The 15355-nt window shown below is 35.0% G+C and overlaps 3 protein-coding genes and 1 long non-coding RNA gene across 5 annotated transcripts; 3 read left to right on the forward strand and 1 right to left on the reverse strand.

Annotated features, from left to right (window-relative positions):
* The first annotated feature begins 1572 nt into the window (after window positions 1-1572).
* On the forward strand, window positions 1573-3047 carry LOC106452498 (putative phosphatidylglycerol/phosphatidylinositol transfer protein DDB_G0282179). Its single transcript, XM_013894641.3, has 4 exons — window positions 1573-1795; window positions 1975-2076; window positions 2349-2509; window positions 2788-3047. The coding sequence occupies exons 1-4, from the start codon at window positions 1717-1719 to the stop codon at window positions 2890-2892; spliced, it is 447 nt and encodes a 148-aa protein (XP_013750095.1). The 5' UTR covers window positions 1573-1716; the 3' UTR covers window positions 2893-3047.
* LOC106452499 lies at window positions 2990-4392 on the reverse strand. Its single transcript, XR_001289807.3, has 3 exons — window positions 3903-4392; window positions 3549-3797; window positions 2990-3338 (listed from the first exon to the last, which is right to left on the reverse strand). It is a non-coding gene; the product is annotated as an uncharacterized LOC106452499 (long non-coding RNA).
* Window positions 4393-6493: 2101 nt separating this feature from the next.
* On the forward strand, window positions 6494-7779 carry LOC106452497 (protein RISC-INTERACTING CLEARING 3'-5' EXORIBONUCLEASE 1-like). The gene is made up of 2 exons (XM_013894640.3): window positions 6494-6635; window positions 6997-7779. Exon 2 carries the CDS (start codon window positions 7008-7010, stop codon window positions 7608-7610), a length of 603 nt encoding a protein of 200 aa, XP_013750094.1. The 5' UTR covers window positions 6494-6635; window positions 6997-7007; the 3' UTR covers window positions 7611-7779.
* A 6080-nt stretch (window positions 7780-13859) lies between these two features.
* On the forward strand, window positions 13860-15134 carry LOC106345503 (dihydroneopterin aldolase 1). 2 transcript variants are annotated; one of them, XM_013784703.3, is made up of 3 exons: window positions 13860-14048; window positions 14524-14740; window positions 14831-15134. In XM_013784703.3, the coding sequence occupies exons 1-3, from the start codon at window positions 14000-14002 to the stop codon at window positions 15027-15029; spliced, it is 465 nt and encodes a 154-aa protein (XP_013640157.1). In that variant the 5' UTR covers window positions 13860-13999; the 3' UTR covers window positions 15030-15134. The 2 variants fall into 2 exon arrangements, with proteins under 2 accessions (XP_013640157.1, XP_013640158.1); XM_013784704.3 differs by having other exon boundaries at window positions 14536-14740.
* The last annotated feature ends 221 nt before the right edge of the window (window positions 15135-15355 follow it).

Genomic DNA, 15355 nt, shown 5'->3' on the forward strand with positions numbered 1-15355 from the left:
TAAATAAATTAAATTACTAGTAAATAATATAGGCGGTATTCCGGCCATTATAACATGATATAAAAAAAATAGTAGAGGCGGTATACCGACCATTATAACAGGGTATAAATGATACAAATAAATTTTACCGAATCGCAGAGTGATCGTGCTGATAACGTGTTATAAAAAGAACTGGAATTTATTTGTATCGCAGGAATTTAAATAAGGGCAAAATTTTATACCCGTAGAAAGAAATAACACTGATACAGAGAGAGAATAGAAGAGAAGTGTTTTTAGGTGTGTATTATAAACGAACGCAAATATATAGAAGAAAATTTACTGTGCAAATAGTGCAGCGGGACCCACATCTTTAATTATTTCAAACATTACGGTGGCCGCTTTTGTTTACTTTCGTAACAGAAATATCTTTGTTAGAATTTTTAGATTTCGTGTAAGAAAAGAGAAGGAGTTATTTTTTTGGGCAAATCTCCAAAATAGCACATTTCTAAGTTTATATCACAAAAATAGCACCCAAAAACTAAAATGACCAAAATAGCACATTTCTAAGTTTATCCTTTGAAAATTTTAATTTTTTTATTTTTCAAAATTTGAAATCTTATCCCCAAAACCTCATTTCTCAACTCTAAACCCTAAACCCTAAACTCTAAACCCTAAACCTAAACCCTAAACTCTAAACCGTAAACCCTAAACTCTAAACCCTAAACCCTAAACCCTAAACCCTAAACTCTAAACCCTAAACCCTAAACCCTAAATCCTAAACCCCACCATTTAACTCTAAACTTTAAGTTTGTGACTTTTGATAAAACATTAAGTGTTATTTTTGTGACTTTTGACCTTGAGTGCTAGTTTGGGAACAAAAATTTGATTTAGTGCTATTTTTGTCTTTTTTTCTATTTTCTTTCTTTCAAATAATTAATTATTATTTATGTGTTGTATTATTAAGTAGAGTCAAATCTGAGCTGGCAAATTCCACCTACTTTTCGTGCCAAGTGGTAATGGTTAAAAAGAAAAAAATAAATGATAATAATTGGGCAAATCTCCAAAATAGCACATTTTTAAGTTTATATCACAAAAATAGCACTCCAAAACTAAAATGACCAAAATAGCATCTTTCTAAGTTTATCCTTTGAAAATTTTAATTTTTTTATTTTTCAAAATTTGAAATCTTATCCCTAAACCCTAAACTCTAAACCCTAAACCCTAAACCCTAAACTCTAAACCCTAAACCCTAAAGCCTAAACTCTAAACCCTAAACCCTAAACCCTAAATCCTAAACCTCACCCTTTGATTCTAAACCCTAAGTTTGTGACTTTTGATAATACATTAAGTGCTATTTTTGTGACTTTTGACCTTGAGTGCTAGTTTGGGAACAAAAACTTGATTTAGTGCTATTTTTGTCCTTTTCTCGTAATAATTCTCACCTGCCGATAGGAAAAAAGATAATAGTAATTCTCACCTAACGGTTTGTTCACTGCTAAATCCTCTGCGGTTACCGTACCCTTAGATTTGCTGCGAAATCTAAGCCGTCTATCTAGAGGATTTAAAGACATGTCTAAATGAACGGTTAAGATCAATCCGACATTACTTGTGAAATGAGAATCCTCTGATTCCGTATGTGTGTCCTGTCTCTTTGCTTGTTTGTCTCCTCGTCCTCCAATCATCATCTGAAACTCTAAAACATTCGCATTTTTTTCTCCGAGAATCTATCACTCAATCATGTCGAGATTTTCTCTCGCTATCTCTTGTTTTCTGTTCATCTCAACGATTGTCAGAGCCACCGATGTCAAGTACTGCGGTATGTACTAATTCTCCTATGTTCTTCATTGACTCTTGAATCCCAAACTGTACCTTCTAGTGTTTTGATCGACTTTGTTATGGTAATTCGATAGGATTTAGATAGTGCGTTGACCAAGGATCCAGTTCTGGATAAAAGAAGTAGAATCTCTATCTGATTTTTAATGTGTTTGGTTGTAGATGATAACGCACAGTATCAAGTAAAGGTTCAAGGAGTTGATATATCGCCTTATCCTATTGCTCGAGGCGAGCAAGTTACTTTCAGCCTTGCTTCTAACACAGGTACATCAGTTTTGTTTTTCATTTCTTGTTCTGACAGTCAGGCTTGCACACATTGAATTACCTATAAAACATAGATCTTTGCTTGTTCAATTCTTTTGATGTTTTGTTCTATAATTATTTTTTGTCAATATTTTGTTCTATAATAATCTCTATATTTGTTATCAAATGTTACAACTTCTTGTGTTCTCAGAATGGTCTTTGCATTGTCCTTGTTCATGCATCCAAAGTTTTTTGTTTTGTTTTTGATTTGTGTTTGCTTCGTATATATGAAGACAATGTGATCTCAAAGGGAAAGCTGGTAATCGAAGTTTCATACTTTGGATGGCATATTCATTCTGAGACACATGACCTTTGTGATGAGACCAACTGTCCCGTCGCAATTGGAGACTTCTTGGTAGCACACTCGCAAGTTATGCCCGGTTATACTCCTCCTGTAAGTATATTACTTTGAAGCCTTCATTGTGGATATCATATAGTGACACCTTTATTCATTAGGCTCATTTGAATTTGATGTTATTCTACCTATAGTATAACAAAACAAACAGGCATGTATCTGTCATGAGTGGAGGGAAGAAGTTAGAGCCCAACGTTTGTCAAAATTGCGTGATATGATCATTAGTCTATTATATATATATATATATATATATATATATCATAGCAAACATTTTGTTATTCGGATTCTGAGTAATCTAATCCTTTTATTTGTCATAGGGTCCATACTCACTTAAAATGAAGATGCTTGATGGGCACAAGGAGTTAACCTGCATCAAATTCTCATTTGACATTGGATTTGGATCATCAGTGGCCGACATGTAGAGATATATGTTTGCTGGAATATTTATAATGGAATCGTTCCAGTTGCTTTGTATAAAAACACCGTTTCTCTTTGGCAAAATTGTTTGATAAAAAAACATTTGAAATTTCTCAATCTTGTTCTCTTGGTGCAAGTCCCTTAAAAACTCTTCAGACAATCACTGGTGTTAACAAAAAGAAAAAAAAAGACAAATCACTGGTATCATTCTAAACATCTCTACAAGTTTGGAATCAAATCTATTATTATAAAGAAGGGTTTTCTTCCTCTTTAGAGCGCCACATCATCCGCCAGCTAAGAATGTTGAGTCATGTGGTGTCGACATGTGTCCGCCTTGCCAAAACGCAGCATTTCATTAAATGCTTTGTTAAGTGGACTTTGTTTTTGAACTAGCCTTTTGTTTATTCGATTCTGCCAGCGCATAGATCCACCACACCGTCTTTTACTTAGTCTGAGATGTCACAATCACAACATATAGAGATCAAACCCCGAATCTCTCAAATCATAAAAGTTTCTTTTTGCATAAATATTTAAAACCCCAAATGAAGATTCATCAAAACAAAAACAAAAAATCACAAAATTTTGAAAATTAATACAAATCTCAGCATAAACAAATGAAAATTCACCGAAACAAAAGAAACAAAACCCAAAAAAAAACTACCTCGAGCATGAACAGCGGACAAGGCTGAGGAAAGATTACCGCTATCTGCTCGCCGCCGTCCTTCCTGCGGAAGCCTCCACCGCCGGCCGCTTCTTCTCCATCCTCTTCCGTCAAGCTTCTTCTCCATCCTCTCCGTCAAAGTTTCAACCTTTGAAAGTCTATAGTTTATCTTCTGAAAAATAGCCGCATAATTGCATAAAAGGAGTCAAAGTAGTGGCTGCGGCGCGTCAAGGCACCAGATGCTTCAATCTGCAACATATAACAAACAACATCAAAAGTTAAAAAGTTTGTGAGACTGAAACGAAACTGTTTTAGTAAGCAACAATGAACATCTTATCATTATCCAACACTTACTGAGGTTTTTAGGACGGAAAGAAAAGTCACGGCGAGGAGTCTCCTCCGTCAAGCTTCTTCTCCATCCTCCTCCACCAACAACAAAAACAAATCTGAATCAAAACTGACACACACACACACACAGACATAGAGAGAGAAGTAACTGTGCGGGAGGTCCGGCGAGAGAGAGAGCCACGAGAGAGAGAATCCGGCTAGAGAAGAGACCTGAAGGCGAGCAAGAGAGAGGAGGGAGCGTGAGAGAGGTCCGGCTAGAGATAGAGAGCTCTGGTGTTAGAGAGAGAGGCACAGAAGAGAGAGATCTGGCGTGGCGGCGAGAGATCTGAGATGAGTTTATGTGACGGCTGAGAGGGAATAAGTTGAGAGAACTAGGGTTTCTTTTTTTTTTCTTTTTTTCAAAAGAACTAGGATTCATGATTTATTTTTTTAGATTTTTCATTTTTAGTTTAAAAAAAATTATTATTATGTAAAATTTTAAATCTATTATTTTATATTTTTGAACAAAATAATATTTAAGTGAAAAGAAAAAAATTTCTTAAAATTTTAGGTGAGAATAATAGACAAGATTTGGAAGACTTCCTGGAACACATGTAAAAGAAACAAAAAAACAATTATTGGAAGTCTTCTCATAAATCTTCTCATAAATATTCTCACATCATTATCTGAGGTTCTTTGTACATTGTTTTGTATTTCGTTTATTTGCACATGAGATTTATTTTGAATTATCTAGCCATCAAATTAAACTTTAGCTTAAAATAAATAATTGGCGAAACTTAAGTGTGTTAGTTTTCTTAAAAATAAATAAATGTTTTACAATTTCTTAAAAGATACCAAAACCAAAAATACAAAGTAAAACTTAAACCAACTAAACTATTCTAATGGACATATTAAGCTAAAAGTACAATTATTTTTAAATTTCTTACAATCACATCAACCAATGTGAAAATATATATGTTAAAGTCATTAGAAAAATACAAATGATAGTTAAATCTCTTTCTTGAAACAAATGAAAAAGATAAAAAAAAAAATCAATTATGGATCAATTTTATAAGTTTAACAAATTTAGGTATCTAATCCGCGTGTTACAAAATTCATTATTAGGAAATAAAAAATAGTCTAGACCATTCATTGGAAATACAACAACAAGACTCGTAACCCATTATTCATAGGCATTTGAATTATATATTAATCATATGAATTGTGATTTCATCTTTATAATAATCATAAAAATTATGCCAAAACGATCTAGATATAAAAAAACCAGAGAAAACACATATATCCATTAAAAACATACACTTATTGTGACAATCCGTTCCGTGGACCTAGGCTCACAGTCCTGCAGAGCACCAACCCTAACTCCTCCCGTGTGAGTCCGCCCAATGTCACATTATCATATCAAACAATTATAATTTACAAAATATGTACAGTAAAACTTCTATAAATTAATAATGTTGGGACTTTGAAATTTTAGTAATTTATAAAGCTATTAATTTACAAAAGTTTCCTTATTTGGATTTCTTATTTTAAGATATATTTATTTTAAAATAAGAAAAATATTTGATTTTAGTGTATATACATTAATTTTTATTTTTTGAAATTTTACATTTATATTAATTTTATTATATTAGTTGGTGTATATAATATATATTTCATAGAACTTAAATATGGTTTTAGATATGATATTACTAAAACTCATCAATATATTAAGTGTTAAAAAAATATAAAGATAATTCAATTGTGAATATAAAACAAATAATATTATAATAGGTTCTTACTTATATAAAATATGTATGAATATAAATTATTAATTTATAATTTTAGTGGGATCGTATATTTACATAGAATTTTCTACAAAAATATTATCTTATTATTTTATCGATTTGTGTCAAATTTTTAACCGGCCCAAATTGGGACTGACGGAATTTATTAATTTATAGAGATTATTAATTTATCGAGTATTAATTTATAGAGGTTCTACTGTATATTGATACATTACACGTTGAGAATACCCCGCGCGTATCCTAGTTTGGTAAATATCAGTGTTATGTCTCCCTAATTGAGCTTCTGGATTTATCTACTTTATGACTACAATGACCCATCAAATGAAGACTTCTTGAAAGTTTAATTTGTTCACTTAGTACTTTTTTCTCTCATCTAATCTCCATGTTTTGTTGATCTTGATAAAAAAATTTCCCTTCCTCTTTCAGTATTCTATTTGGTTTTCATCAGAACGCCAACTTCTTCATACATTTGAATCGAAGCTTGAAGGATATGAAGGACAGGCCGTGAAAACATTTAAGCTTAAAACATATATGAGAAATTCCCTAGGGTAACACTCATACTGGGGGGTGGCGATAGCTCTCTCCACGAGAATACACTCTTGATCTCATAATATTTCATCAAAAGAGATGAAAATATTAGAAAAATGGATCATAACAAAGAGTTTCTTATGCCACCAACAAGGCAACAGCACTTGAAAGTTAAAACTTAAAACAGTCTTTAAACAATCGACAGAGTCTTAAACTATGGGTTTAGCAAAAGTGGGCCTTGCCCAAAAACACCGAAGCCCATTGGGTCTGACGACACCCGCATATGCGCTATAGACATTCCAGACACGTGTCATGCGCTAAGGTCCTACTTCGTCTTCTTCTTCTCTCTCTCTCTTAATCCCAAAATCAGTTTCTCTCTCTCTCCTCCGTTTACGACATCAACCTTTGTCGCAGCGAAATCTCAAAGGTTTGTCTTCCTCTTCTTCTTCGGGGTTTTGTGTTTGGATCCAGAACTCCCTCTCTTATGTCCGTTCCATCTGACGAGTTTGATTCGTGGATTATCTTCTCTCTCTCTCTTTCTCTCTCTCTCTCACTCTGATCGATATTTTTTTTGCAATTTGTAAAGTTCTTACCTTTTCGCCTATAAACATTGTAATAGACTTGATTAGCTCATCTAGTAAACACCCATTAACGCATTTGTCTTAGATTAGTTGACCTGATTCATGGCTTTGCTTTATCAGATTATTTTACATTCCATCTTTGAGCACATTTACAACAAACAGCTAATTGATCTTTGTATTATTATGTCACTCTGTGTTGATGTGTAGTTTCCTATCACATGGCCAACTTTGATGGGCCAGGGTTTGCTATGGTCGACGGTTACTGGATCCAGACCAAAGCCATCGACGTCGAACCCTCAACCGACATCTCTCCATACCTCTCCCGTCTCCTAGAAGACTGCGTCTGGAACGGTAACAGAGCCATCGTCTTCGACCTCTACTGGGACGTCAAATCTCTCGGCGCAAAGTCAGAGTGGCGTCTCTCCTCTGTGAAGCTAAGCACCAAGAACTTCTGCCTCTTCCTCCGCCTCCCAAACACCTTCACCGACAATCTCAAGGATCTCTACCGCTTCTTCGCTTCCAAGTTCGTCACGTTCGTCGGCGTCCAGATCGAGGAAGACCTTGTTCTGCTTAAGGAGAATCACGGGATTGTGATCAGAAGCTCCTTGGAGATTGGGAAGTTAGCTGCTAAAGCTAGAGGGACTCCGGTCGTTGAGTTTCTTGGGACGAGAGAGTTGGCTCATAAGATACTTTGGTATGATATGAGCAGGCTTGATTCGATTCAGTCTAAGTGGGATGAAGCTGGGGGTAATGATCGTCTCGAAGCTGCTGCTATTGAAGGTTGGCTTATTTACAATGTATATGATCAGTTGCAGCAGTGAGATGTTGTTGTTCGTGGAGGACATACTTGTTGAGTACTTGATCAAATGGATTTGTGAGATTGCTTGCGCTTGGTTGGTTCCAGTTTGAGCATTTTGATCTCTTTGTTGGTTGTTATGAGTGAACAAAATAATGTCTGAATAAAATAAAAACTATGTCCGGCTTGTTTTCTTTGTTTTCTGTAAGAGCTTGAGATCTCAAGACAGTCATGACAACGGTAAGTTTAGATCGTATTAACTAGTCAGCTATAGGACGTATGCTGCTACAAGTCGTCTACGTTATAGCAGAACTTAGGAATTTATAAAAGACAGCTAGCGCTAAAGAGACGGTTATAAAACTTGCAAGAAGCTCAAAACGTTAGCTTTCTCTGCTTAACTTTTGTCAGTTCGCAGTTTCTGCGGTTGTAGTTATCTTCGTGTAATGAAACTCTATCTGTAAACGGTGATGAACAGGTGTGGTCGAAGCTAATCCTTTCTTGATATATTCTTGCAACTCCTTTATAGGTATTGTCGCCAAGAAGCTCTTAAGATAGGAGGATCGGGACTCCTGGTGAGCAGTACTTTGCCAGGAATAATTACACCACTGAACAAGGTGTTGCAACAAGTATAGATATGATGCCAAACAATAAACTGTGCTAAAATCATCAGATTCTGGATCCACCAAACTACAGAACATTTGGAACTTTTATTATTTCTGTGATGACTAATCATTTTAGCACTAACAAGAAATGAAACTGTTCAAATAATCAAATTGCTAACGGACAAATGTATCAATTTAAATCATTAGTTTTTATCAATTTAACTACTCCCTCTTTCCACAAAAGTAGAAGTTTTGAAATTTTCACCCACCTCACAAAATAATTTTACAATGTCAAAAGCAATTTTTTTAGTAACATAATTTCAAAAGAGTAAACTTTGTTTCAATAGTAATTGTCTTCATTTATATGGATAAAAATAATTAAAATAATTAAAAATTACACTGAAAATAGGGCTGTCAGTTGGTTGGGTGTCCATGGGTGTGGCCCAGTCCAGACTGTGTTGGACGGGTAATGGGTAAGCACAAATATTTTATGGTCCAGTTGGGCTGAACACCAAATTTGCCCATGGGCAAGTTGGGCCAATCGTTTTGGATACTGGGCTAACCCGTTAAAGTAAAAAACTAGGTTTTCTAATATTGGGGAAAATTCGATCGGTTGCTAAAAGAAAGAAAAATCGATCGAATCGATCTGGTCTCTGCTTTTCGATTCATCTGCGATTTTGCGATGAAAATCAATCTTTGCATCTCGATCCGTCTTCTCCGGCCTTGATTCTCTTAATCCTAACCATATTTCTCCATTCTCTACGTCTTCTCTACGTCTGACTTCTTCGTCTCGATCTCTGCATTTCAGGTATGATCTTATTCTTGATCCATCTCGTTCTGTGTTGTGGGTTTTAGCTTCGATCTTATTCTCGAGTTTTCGCTTCGATCCATCTCATGTTTAGCTTCGATCCATCTCGGTTTATCTCTGATGAATCTCGTTTAACTTTTATTTTGTGAATATGTGATGAATCTCGTTTTTACTCTTGCTCTGATGATGATGATGAATCGTTTAGATTATAAAATTCATATATATCGTTTTGTTTTGGATTCAGAAACACGAGGAGTTGTATGAAGATTGAAGCTCAAGTTATCTCCTCGATATAGCCGTTATCTCTGCAAGATTCTTGTATTCTCCGTGTATCTCCTTGGTAAGTTTCGAACCATTCCTTTGTATGATGATGAATCTTTAACAGTCTAACTGAGTAGTATCGTTATGTGTTAACTGAGTAGCAATGCTATGAGCCTATGATAATTGAATATTGATTATGTGTTGTGGGTTTTGAGTGTTGATGATGAATCTCGTTTTGTATGATCATGAATCTCTTTCCTCTGTTGACTCTAGTTTTGATGATGATGATGATGATGACTCGCATTTTCATTGTTTACTCTAATTTCTGGGTTTCTATGTCCATGTTTTATAATAAGAAGATTAAGAGAAGAATGTTCATGTTTTATAATAAGAAGATTAAGAGAAGAGGGTCTAGATCTTCGTTCTGATTTGATTTTTTTTCTCATCGTGCTTTTGACTTCAATTTAGAAACTGGCCACTAAAGAATCTGTGATGAATCTCGGTTAACTTTTGTTTTGTGGATTTATAAGAATAATCTTGTTAGTATTTCAACCGTTGTGGTTTTGTGTGTTCACAATTTGGTAATATTATTCAATGTATCCTTTACAGATTGTCTTCACTTGCTACTTGCCTCGGCTTTCTCTTCAGACTTATTCAACCATGATAACTGCTCCTTTCTCATTTAAATATGTTTTGTTTCAGAAAATGAAAGCTATAGACTTGAACGATGATGGTCAGAATGATGTGATGGATGAAGATATAGAGGATCATGAAGTTTTAGAGGATTCAGAGGCTAACAAAGGCACACAACCGAGACAAGTTCAGTCACGCCATAGAGTCTCTAGGTGCTGGAGGAAGTTTACTATACTTGGAGGAAGGCTGTCTGATGGTACAACTAAGATCAGATGCAACCTTTGTAGAAGGTTTTACTTCTTCAATCTTCGCAGGAATGGAACCTCAACTCTGACTCGTCATATGAAGGTATGTCCAAAAGCTGTTGGAACACCTAGAAGTAGTCCTAGGAAGGTGGATATGATGGTGTTTCGTGAGATGATAGCTATGGCCATTATAGAGCATGATCTTCCTTACAAGTTTGTAGAGTATAAGAGGATTAGAATGGCTTTTACTTATGCTAATTCAAGTATTGAGTATTGGAGTAGAAACACAGCAGCTTCTGATGTGTTGAAGATTTATGAAAATGAAAAGCAGAAACTTAGGAAAATCTTAAATGATTTTCCTAGTAGAGTTTGTTTAACAACAGATCTCTGGAGGGCTATCACGATTGAAGGCTATCTCTGCTTGACTGCCCACTACATCGATGAAGATTGAAATTTGCAAGCTAAAATATTGGCTTTCACCGCTTTTCCTCCGCCTCATTCGGGAATAGCCATTGCTGTGAAGCTGATTGAGCTGCTAAAGGAGTGGGGACTGGAAAAGAAGGTCTTCTGTCTCACTGTAGACAACGCTTCTTCGAATGGTAGCATGCAGAGTATCATGAAGAGACAAATGCACAAAGATCTGGTCTGTGGTGGCGAGTTCTTCCATGTACGATGTTCATCACACATCATTAATCTTATTGTTCAAGACGGCTTGGTAGTGATTGGAGGAGCATTGCAGAAAATCAGGGAGAGTGTCAAGTTCATTAGAGGATCAGAAAGTAGAGAAATAATGTTTCAAAATTGTGTAGAAACATTGGGGATTGAGGGTGATGAAGGTCTGGTCTTAGATGTAAGTAAACGCTGGAATTCTACTTTCCTAATGCTTGATAGAGCTATAAAGTTCAAGCAGGCACTAGGTAACTTGGCGGATGTAGAAGCGAGTTATGAGTTTTCCCTCATATTCTGAGTGGAGGAGAGCATAAATGATTTGTGAGCTTCTAAGGCCATTTTCTGAAATTACAGATTTGATTTCTGGTTCTTCATACCCAACATCAATTTTGTATTTCAATGAAGTTTGGAAGATTGAGTGTTGGTTGAGAGCTCATGCGAATTTCAGTGATCCTGTTATTTGTGAAATGGTGAAGTGTATGAAGCTCAAGTTCGATAAATACTGGGAAGAGTACAACGATATCCTTGCAATTGCTGCTGTTTTTGATCCAAGACTGAAATTTACCTGCTTGGAATATTGTTTCTCAGTTTTAGATCAGCCTAGTTGTAAGAGAAGATTGGCTCATGTGTGTTCAAAGATCGATAAACTGTTTGGAGCTTACAAGAAAAACCAGAGAACCAGTAGTGCTGCATGTTCACAAGTAGAAACACAAGATGTTCCAGCCGGTTATGGTGTAAGTTATGTTCTGAAGTTATTTCTGATAAGTGTTTTTAACTTCTGATATCATATAAGTGATGATTAATCTGTTTTTTTCTGGGATTCTATGCCTTTTTTTCTCAGAAAGCTGTTGGTAGCAGAAAGTCTACTCTTGATATATACTTGGATGAGCCATTGCTTGACATGGCCGCTTACAAGAAACTGAATGTGTTACGTTACTTGAGAGACAACTCAGCTCGGTTCAAAGAGTTGGCAGTAATGGCTCGAGAGGTTCTGAGTATACCAATAACGACAGTGGCATCAGAATCTTCATTTAGTATAGGTAGTAGAGTTCTTAACAAGTATAGGAGCTGTCTACTACCTACTAATGTTCAAGCTTTAGTGTGTACAAGGAACTGGTTAAAAGAATTTCCTGAAATTGGTAAGTGTTGGTTATAATCTATTCATATAATAAATTGCTTCAGAATCTTCATGAAATTATTTTTTTTTGGTAGGTGATGAGTCTGTTGAGAAGACAGAAGAGGAGAAAGAAGAAGAGGATAAAGAGAAGGAGAAAGAAGAAGAGAGTGGAGAGTCTATAGACTTGAATTGAGGTATGATTCTACACCTTACTCATTCAAGTAAAACGCGTTTACTTTCTTTGGAAATGAGCACTTTTGATATGAATTGAGCACTTGTGATATGAGAGAACAGCCGAGGAGAAAGAAGAAGAAGATAGCGAGAAGGAGAAAGAAGAAGAGAGTGGAGAGTCTAGAGACTTGACTTGAGGTATTATTTGATCTTGATGTGTTTACTGCTCATTCCGAGTTATAAACAGTTTGAATTCTGCATCTAGACTAGTGAACTGGTACCTTATGAGTTCTGTTTAGTTTGTTCTGGTTCCTGAGATGAGACATTATCATTGTATTTACTTGAAGTTCTAGTGAGGGGTGAACCCAGAAAGTTTTTTATGTGGGGTCATAAGTGTGGGTAAAATTTTGTCAAAAAACCAAAATATTAAGAAAAAGGGTCACCGAAGGGATCACCGAAGGGATTTGATCCAGGGTTTGTGGGTTCAGTACAAAGCTTCCTAACCAAATATGCTAGCGTCAAATAACAATTTAGCTTGCAAAATTATGTTTATTATATATCTGTGGTGTCAGATGACCCCATAACTCTTAACGTGGGTCCGCCACTGGTTCTAGTAGAAGTTGACTTGATATTCATTTCGTTCATTCACCTTGTTGAAGCTTACTGACAGTAATACTGTGTAGTTTTGATATATTGTTGGGTAGTTTTGCAAGAACATTGTGCTGGCAGGAGTCGGTAGTGTGACGTTAATGGATGATAGTTTACTGCTCATTATTGTTTGATCTTGTACTTTGCTTATTGGTTAGTGTTGAAGAGTAACCACTAACCAACAAAGAGTTAGCCTTAGCTTCGAACTTTGCTTTTTGTTTGATCATGTACGTTGTTGTTCAAAGTCTAAAGACTATTACAAAAGCTCTGTTTTTGAAAGAATTGGTGTTAAGACTTTTTTTTCTTTCTTGCAGGCTGAAGACACAAGTACACAAGCTGGAAAATTGCTATCACAATTGATTTTGTGATTCTTGTTATTGGCATGACACCAACACATCATGCAATATTTCTGTGAAAGAATCAATAAAAACAAATGTTTTTGAGACTATTTCAATTTCAGTCATATTCAAATATATTTTTTTTGAAAAAACGTATTTAAATTTTTATTGCTGGATTTAAAGAAATCCTATAATTTTTATTTGCTATAAGTATATAAGTTTATAAATTGAGTTTACAAAAATTGATTATGAACAAAATTGAGCTATCTGCAAAAAAATAAAATAATTGGTGGGTCTTGGATTATTTCCAGTGGACATGGACTAATTTGGGTATGAATGCTATTGGGTATGAGTGTTATAAGGGTGTGAGTGTTTTTGGGTATGTATGTTATATGGTCCAAATGGACCCACCTATTTGGATGTGGACCGCTTAATTGACGGCCTAACTGAAAATACAAAAACTTCTATATTTGTAAAATGAATAAATATCTCAAAACTTTTGTTTTCATAAAAAGAGAGAGTAACAGATAAACGTAATCATTTTTAAGAACTCATCCCAAATAAATAATTAAGTAAAAGATTTAAATAACTTGTTTTATCATTATAATATTTGTTTAATGGATCATTTATAAATTATTTTAATTCTGTATGATAATAATGGAAATAGTTAGTGCACAAATAAATATATTTTTTTTTTTAAGGAAAAATATTTTGACAAAACAGAAAGATTAAAACGTGATTAACGTGATTATTAGGTGAAACGCATAGCTGTTTCTCGGATTTTGGGCTTACAAAATCTGACATTGGCCCACCACCGTATCCTCGCTGTCAGCTCAGTTCCCTTTAAAACTGATCTTCTCTTATCTCTCTCAATCTCTCACTCATCTAATCTTAAAAACCTACTGCTGCAAACGGAGAAGAGATGTATAGCTCACTTGAAACGACGGCCCCGGCGACGTTGGAACCTCGAGGTATGTCCCAAATGTCCTTTTGAAACTGCATGTCCATAGCAAACAAAAGAAGGATTGATAGTTATGAAGTTCGAGAGATGTACGGATTGTCGTATTAGTTTCTCTTGAACGATTTGCTAGTTTAATTGCTATGTCTAATTGGGATTTTAATGAGGATGTTTTGAGTTTATCACAGTAAATGTTACTGACGTCATCGAAACATTTTTTTTTGTTTAAAAAGCCTTATGCTAATACTTCCTCTGAAAAAAAAAACTGTTTCACGGAAATAGATTTTTGTATTTTCTATAAAAAAATTACAATTGTTAAGAAAATTAATTGATTTTATTAAATTATTATTTAAAAAATTATTAAAAATTAAAAATTACAGAAAATATATCTATTTATTATAGTAATTTAATGTGTTTTTTTAACGTGTGAAAATATTAAAAAATATATCTTTGTGAAGCCAAGCCAATATGGAATTTTTATTATATAGTTCTTGGAACAGGAACATCCGAGAATAACATGATAAGGACTGGAGGAGACAAACTGGTACTGAAGGGGTTAAAGTTCTACGGTTACCATGGAGCCATTCCAGAAGAGAACACTTTGGGGCAGATGTTTATTGTTGACATCGACGCGTGGGTGAGTCTTAAAAAGGCTGGTCTATCTGATAACTTAGATGATACAATCAGCTACGTTGACATTTTCAGGTTAGCTCTTTTATCAATACCACTTAGGTTGTATAAAACATCTAGGATCCAGACTATCTGATGATTCATGTCTAATTATATTATTTGCAGCATAGCTAAAGAAATTGTTGAAGGGCCACCACTGAACCTTCTGGAGGCGGTAGCGGAACGCATCGCGTCCAGGACGCTTGAAAAGTTTCCTCAAGTAACTGCTGTTCAGGTGAAGCTATGTAAGCCAAATGTTGCACTTATCAAGAACACTATTGATTACTTAGGGGTTGAGATTTTCCGACAGCAAAAGCACTTCTGATTCAAGGAACTGGTGAATGTCCCTCCAAACTTTGTGTTCAATTAACCATTTGTCCTGACAAAGAGAATCGTATCCGGTGAAATGAAATTATCTTATTTATCTTCATTCACTTTTTGCTCTTTTATACTAAGCATCAAGAATTATTCACCAAACGCTGCTTAGTCTTCAGAATCTTCTCGGTTAATGTCATCGATAGTTACAATGAGAGAGACTATAAAAGCAAAATTCAACATTCGGTTAAACCATGACCGATAAATTACTCGTCCATAACACAACAACACAAATCAAGATTGAATCCCTTATGACTGTACTGAGATGGAGAGCTT

Source organism: Brassica napus, chromosome C5, assembly GCF_020379485.1.
Source record: "Brassica napus cultivar Da-Ae chromosome C5, Da-Ae, whole genome shotgun sequence".
Taxonomy (NCBI): domain Eukaryota; kingdom Viridiplantae; phylum Streptophyta; class Magnoliopsida; order Brassicales; family Brassicaceae; genus Brassica; species Brassica napus.

Excerpts from the sequence above, each read along its gene's own strand:
- LOC106452497 (XM_013894640.3), top strand. The coding sequence starts at position 7,008 with ATGGCCAACTTTGATGGGCCAGGGTTTGCTATGGTCGACGGTTACTGG.
- LOC106345503 (XM_013784703.3), top strand. The coding sequence starts at position 14,000 with ATGTATAGCTCACTTGAAACGACGGCCCCGGCGACGTTGGAACCTCGA. Across the intron at positions 14,049-14,523 it reads GGCGACGTTGGAACCTCGAG|TTCTTGGAACAGGAACATCC; the intron begins GTATGTCCCAAA and ends TTTATTATATAG. Across the intron at positions 14,741-14,830 it reads AGCTACGTTGACATTTTCAG|CATAGCTAAAGAAATTGTTG; the intron begins GTTAGCTCTTTT and ends TATTATTTGCAG.
- LOC106452498 (XM_013894641.3), top strand. The coding sequence starts at position 1,717 with ATGTCGAGATTTTCTCTCGCTATCTCTTGTTTTCTGTTCATCTCAACG. Across the intron at positions 1,796-1,974 it reads CACCGATGTCAAGTACTGCG|ATGATAACGCACAGTATCAA; the intron begins GTATGTACTAAT and ends GTTTGGTTGTAG. Across the intron at positions 2,510-2,787 it reads TGCCCGGTTATACTCCTCCT|GGTCCATACTCACTTAAAAT; the intron begins GTAAGTATATTA and ends TATTTGTCATAG.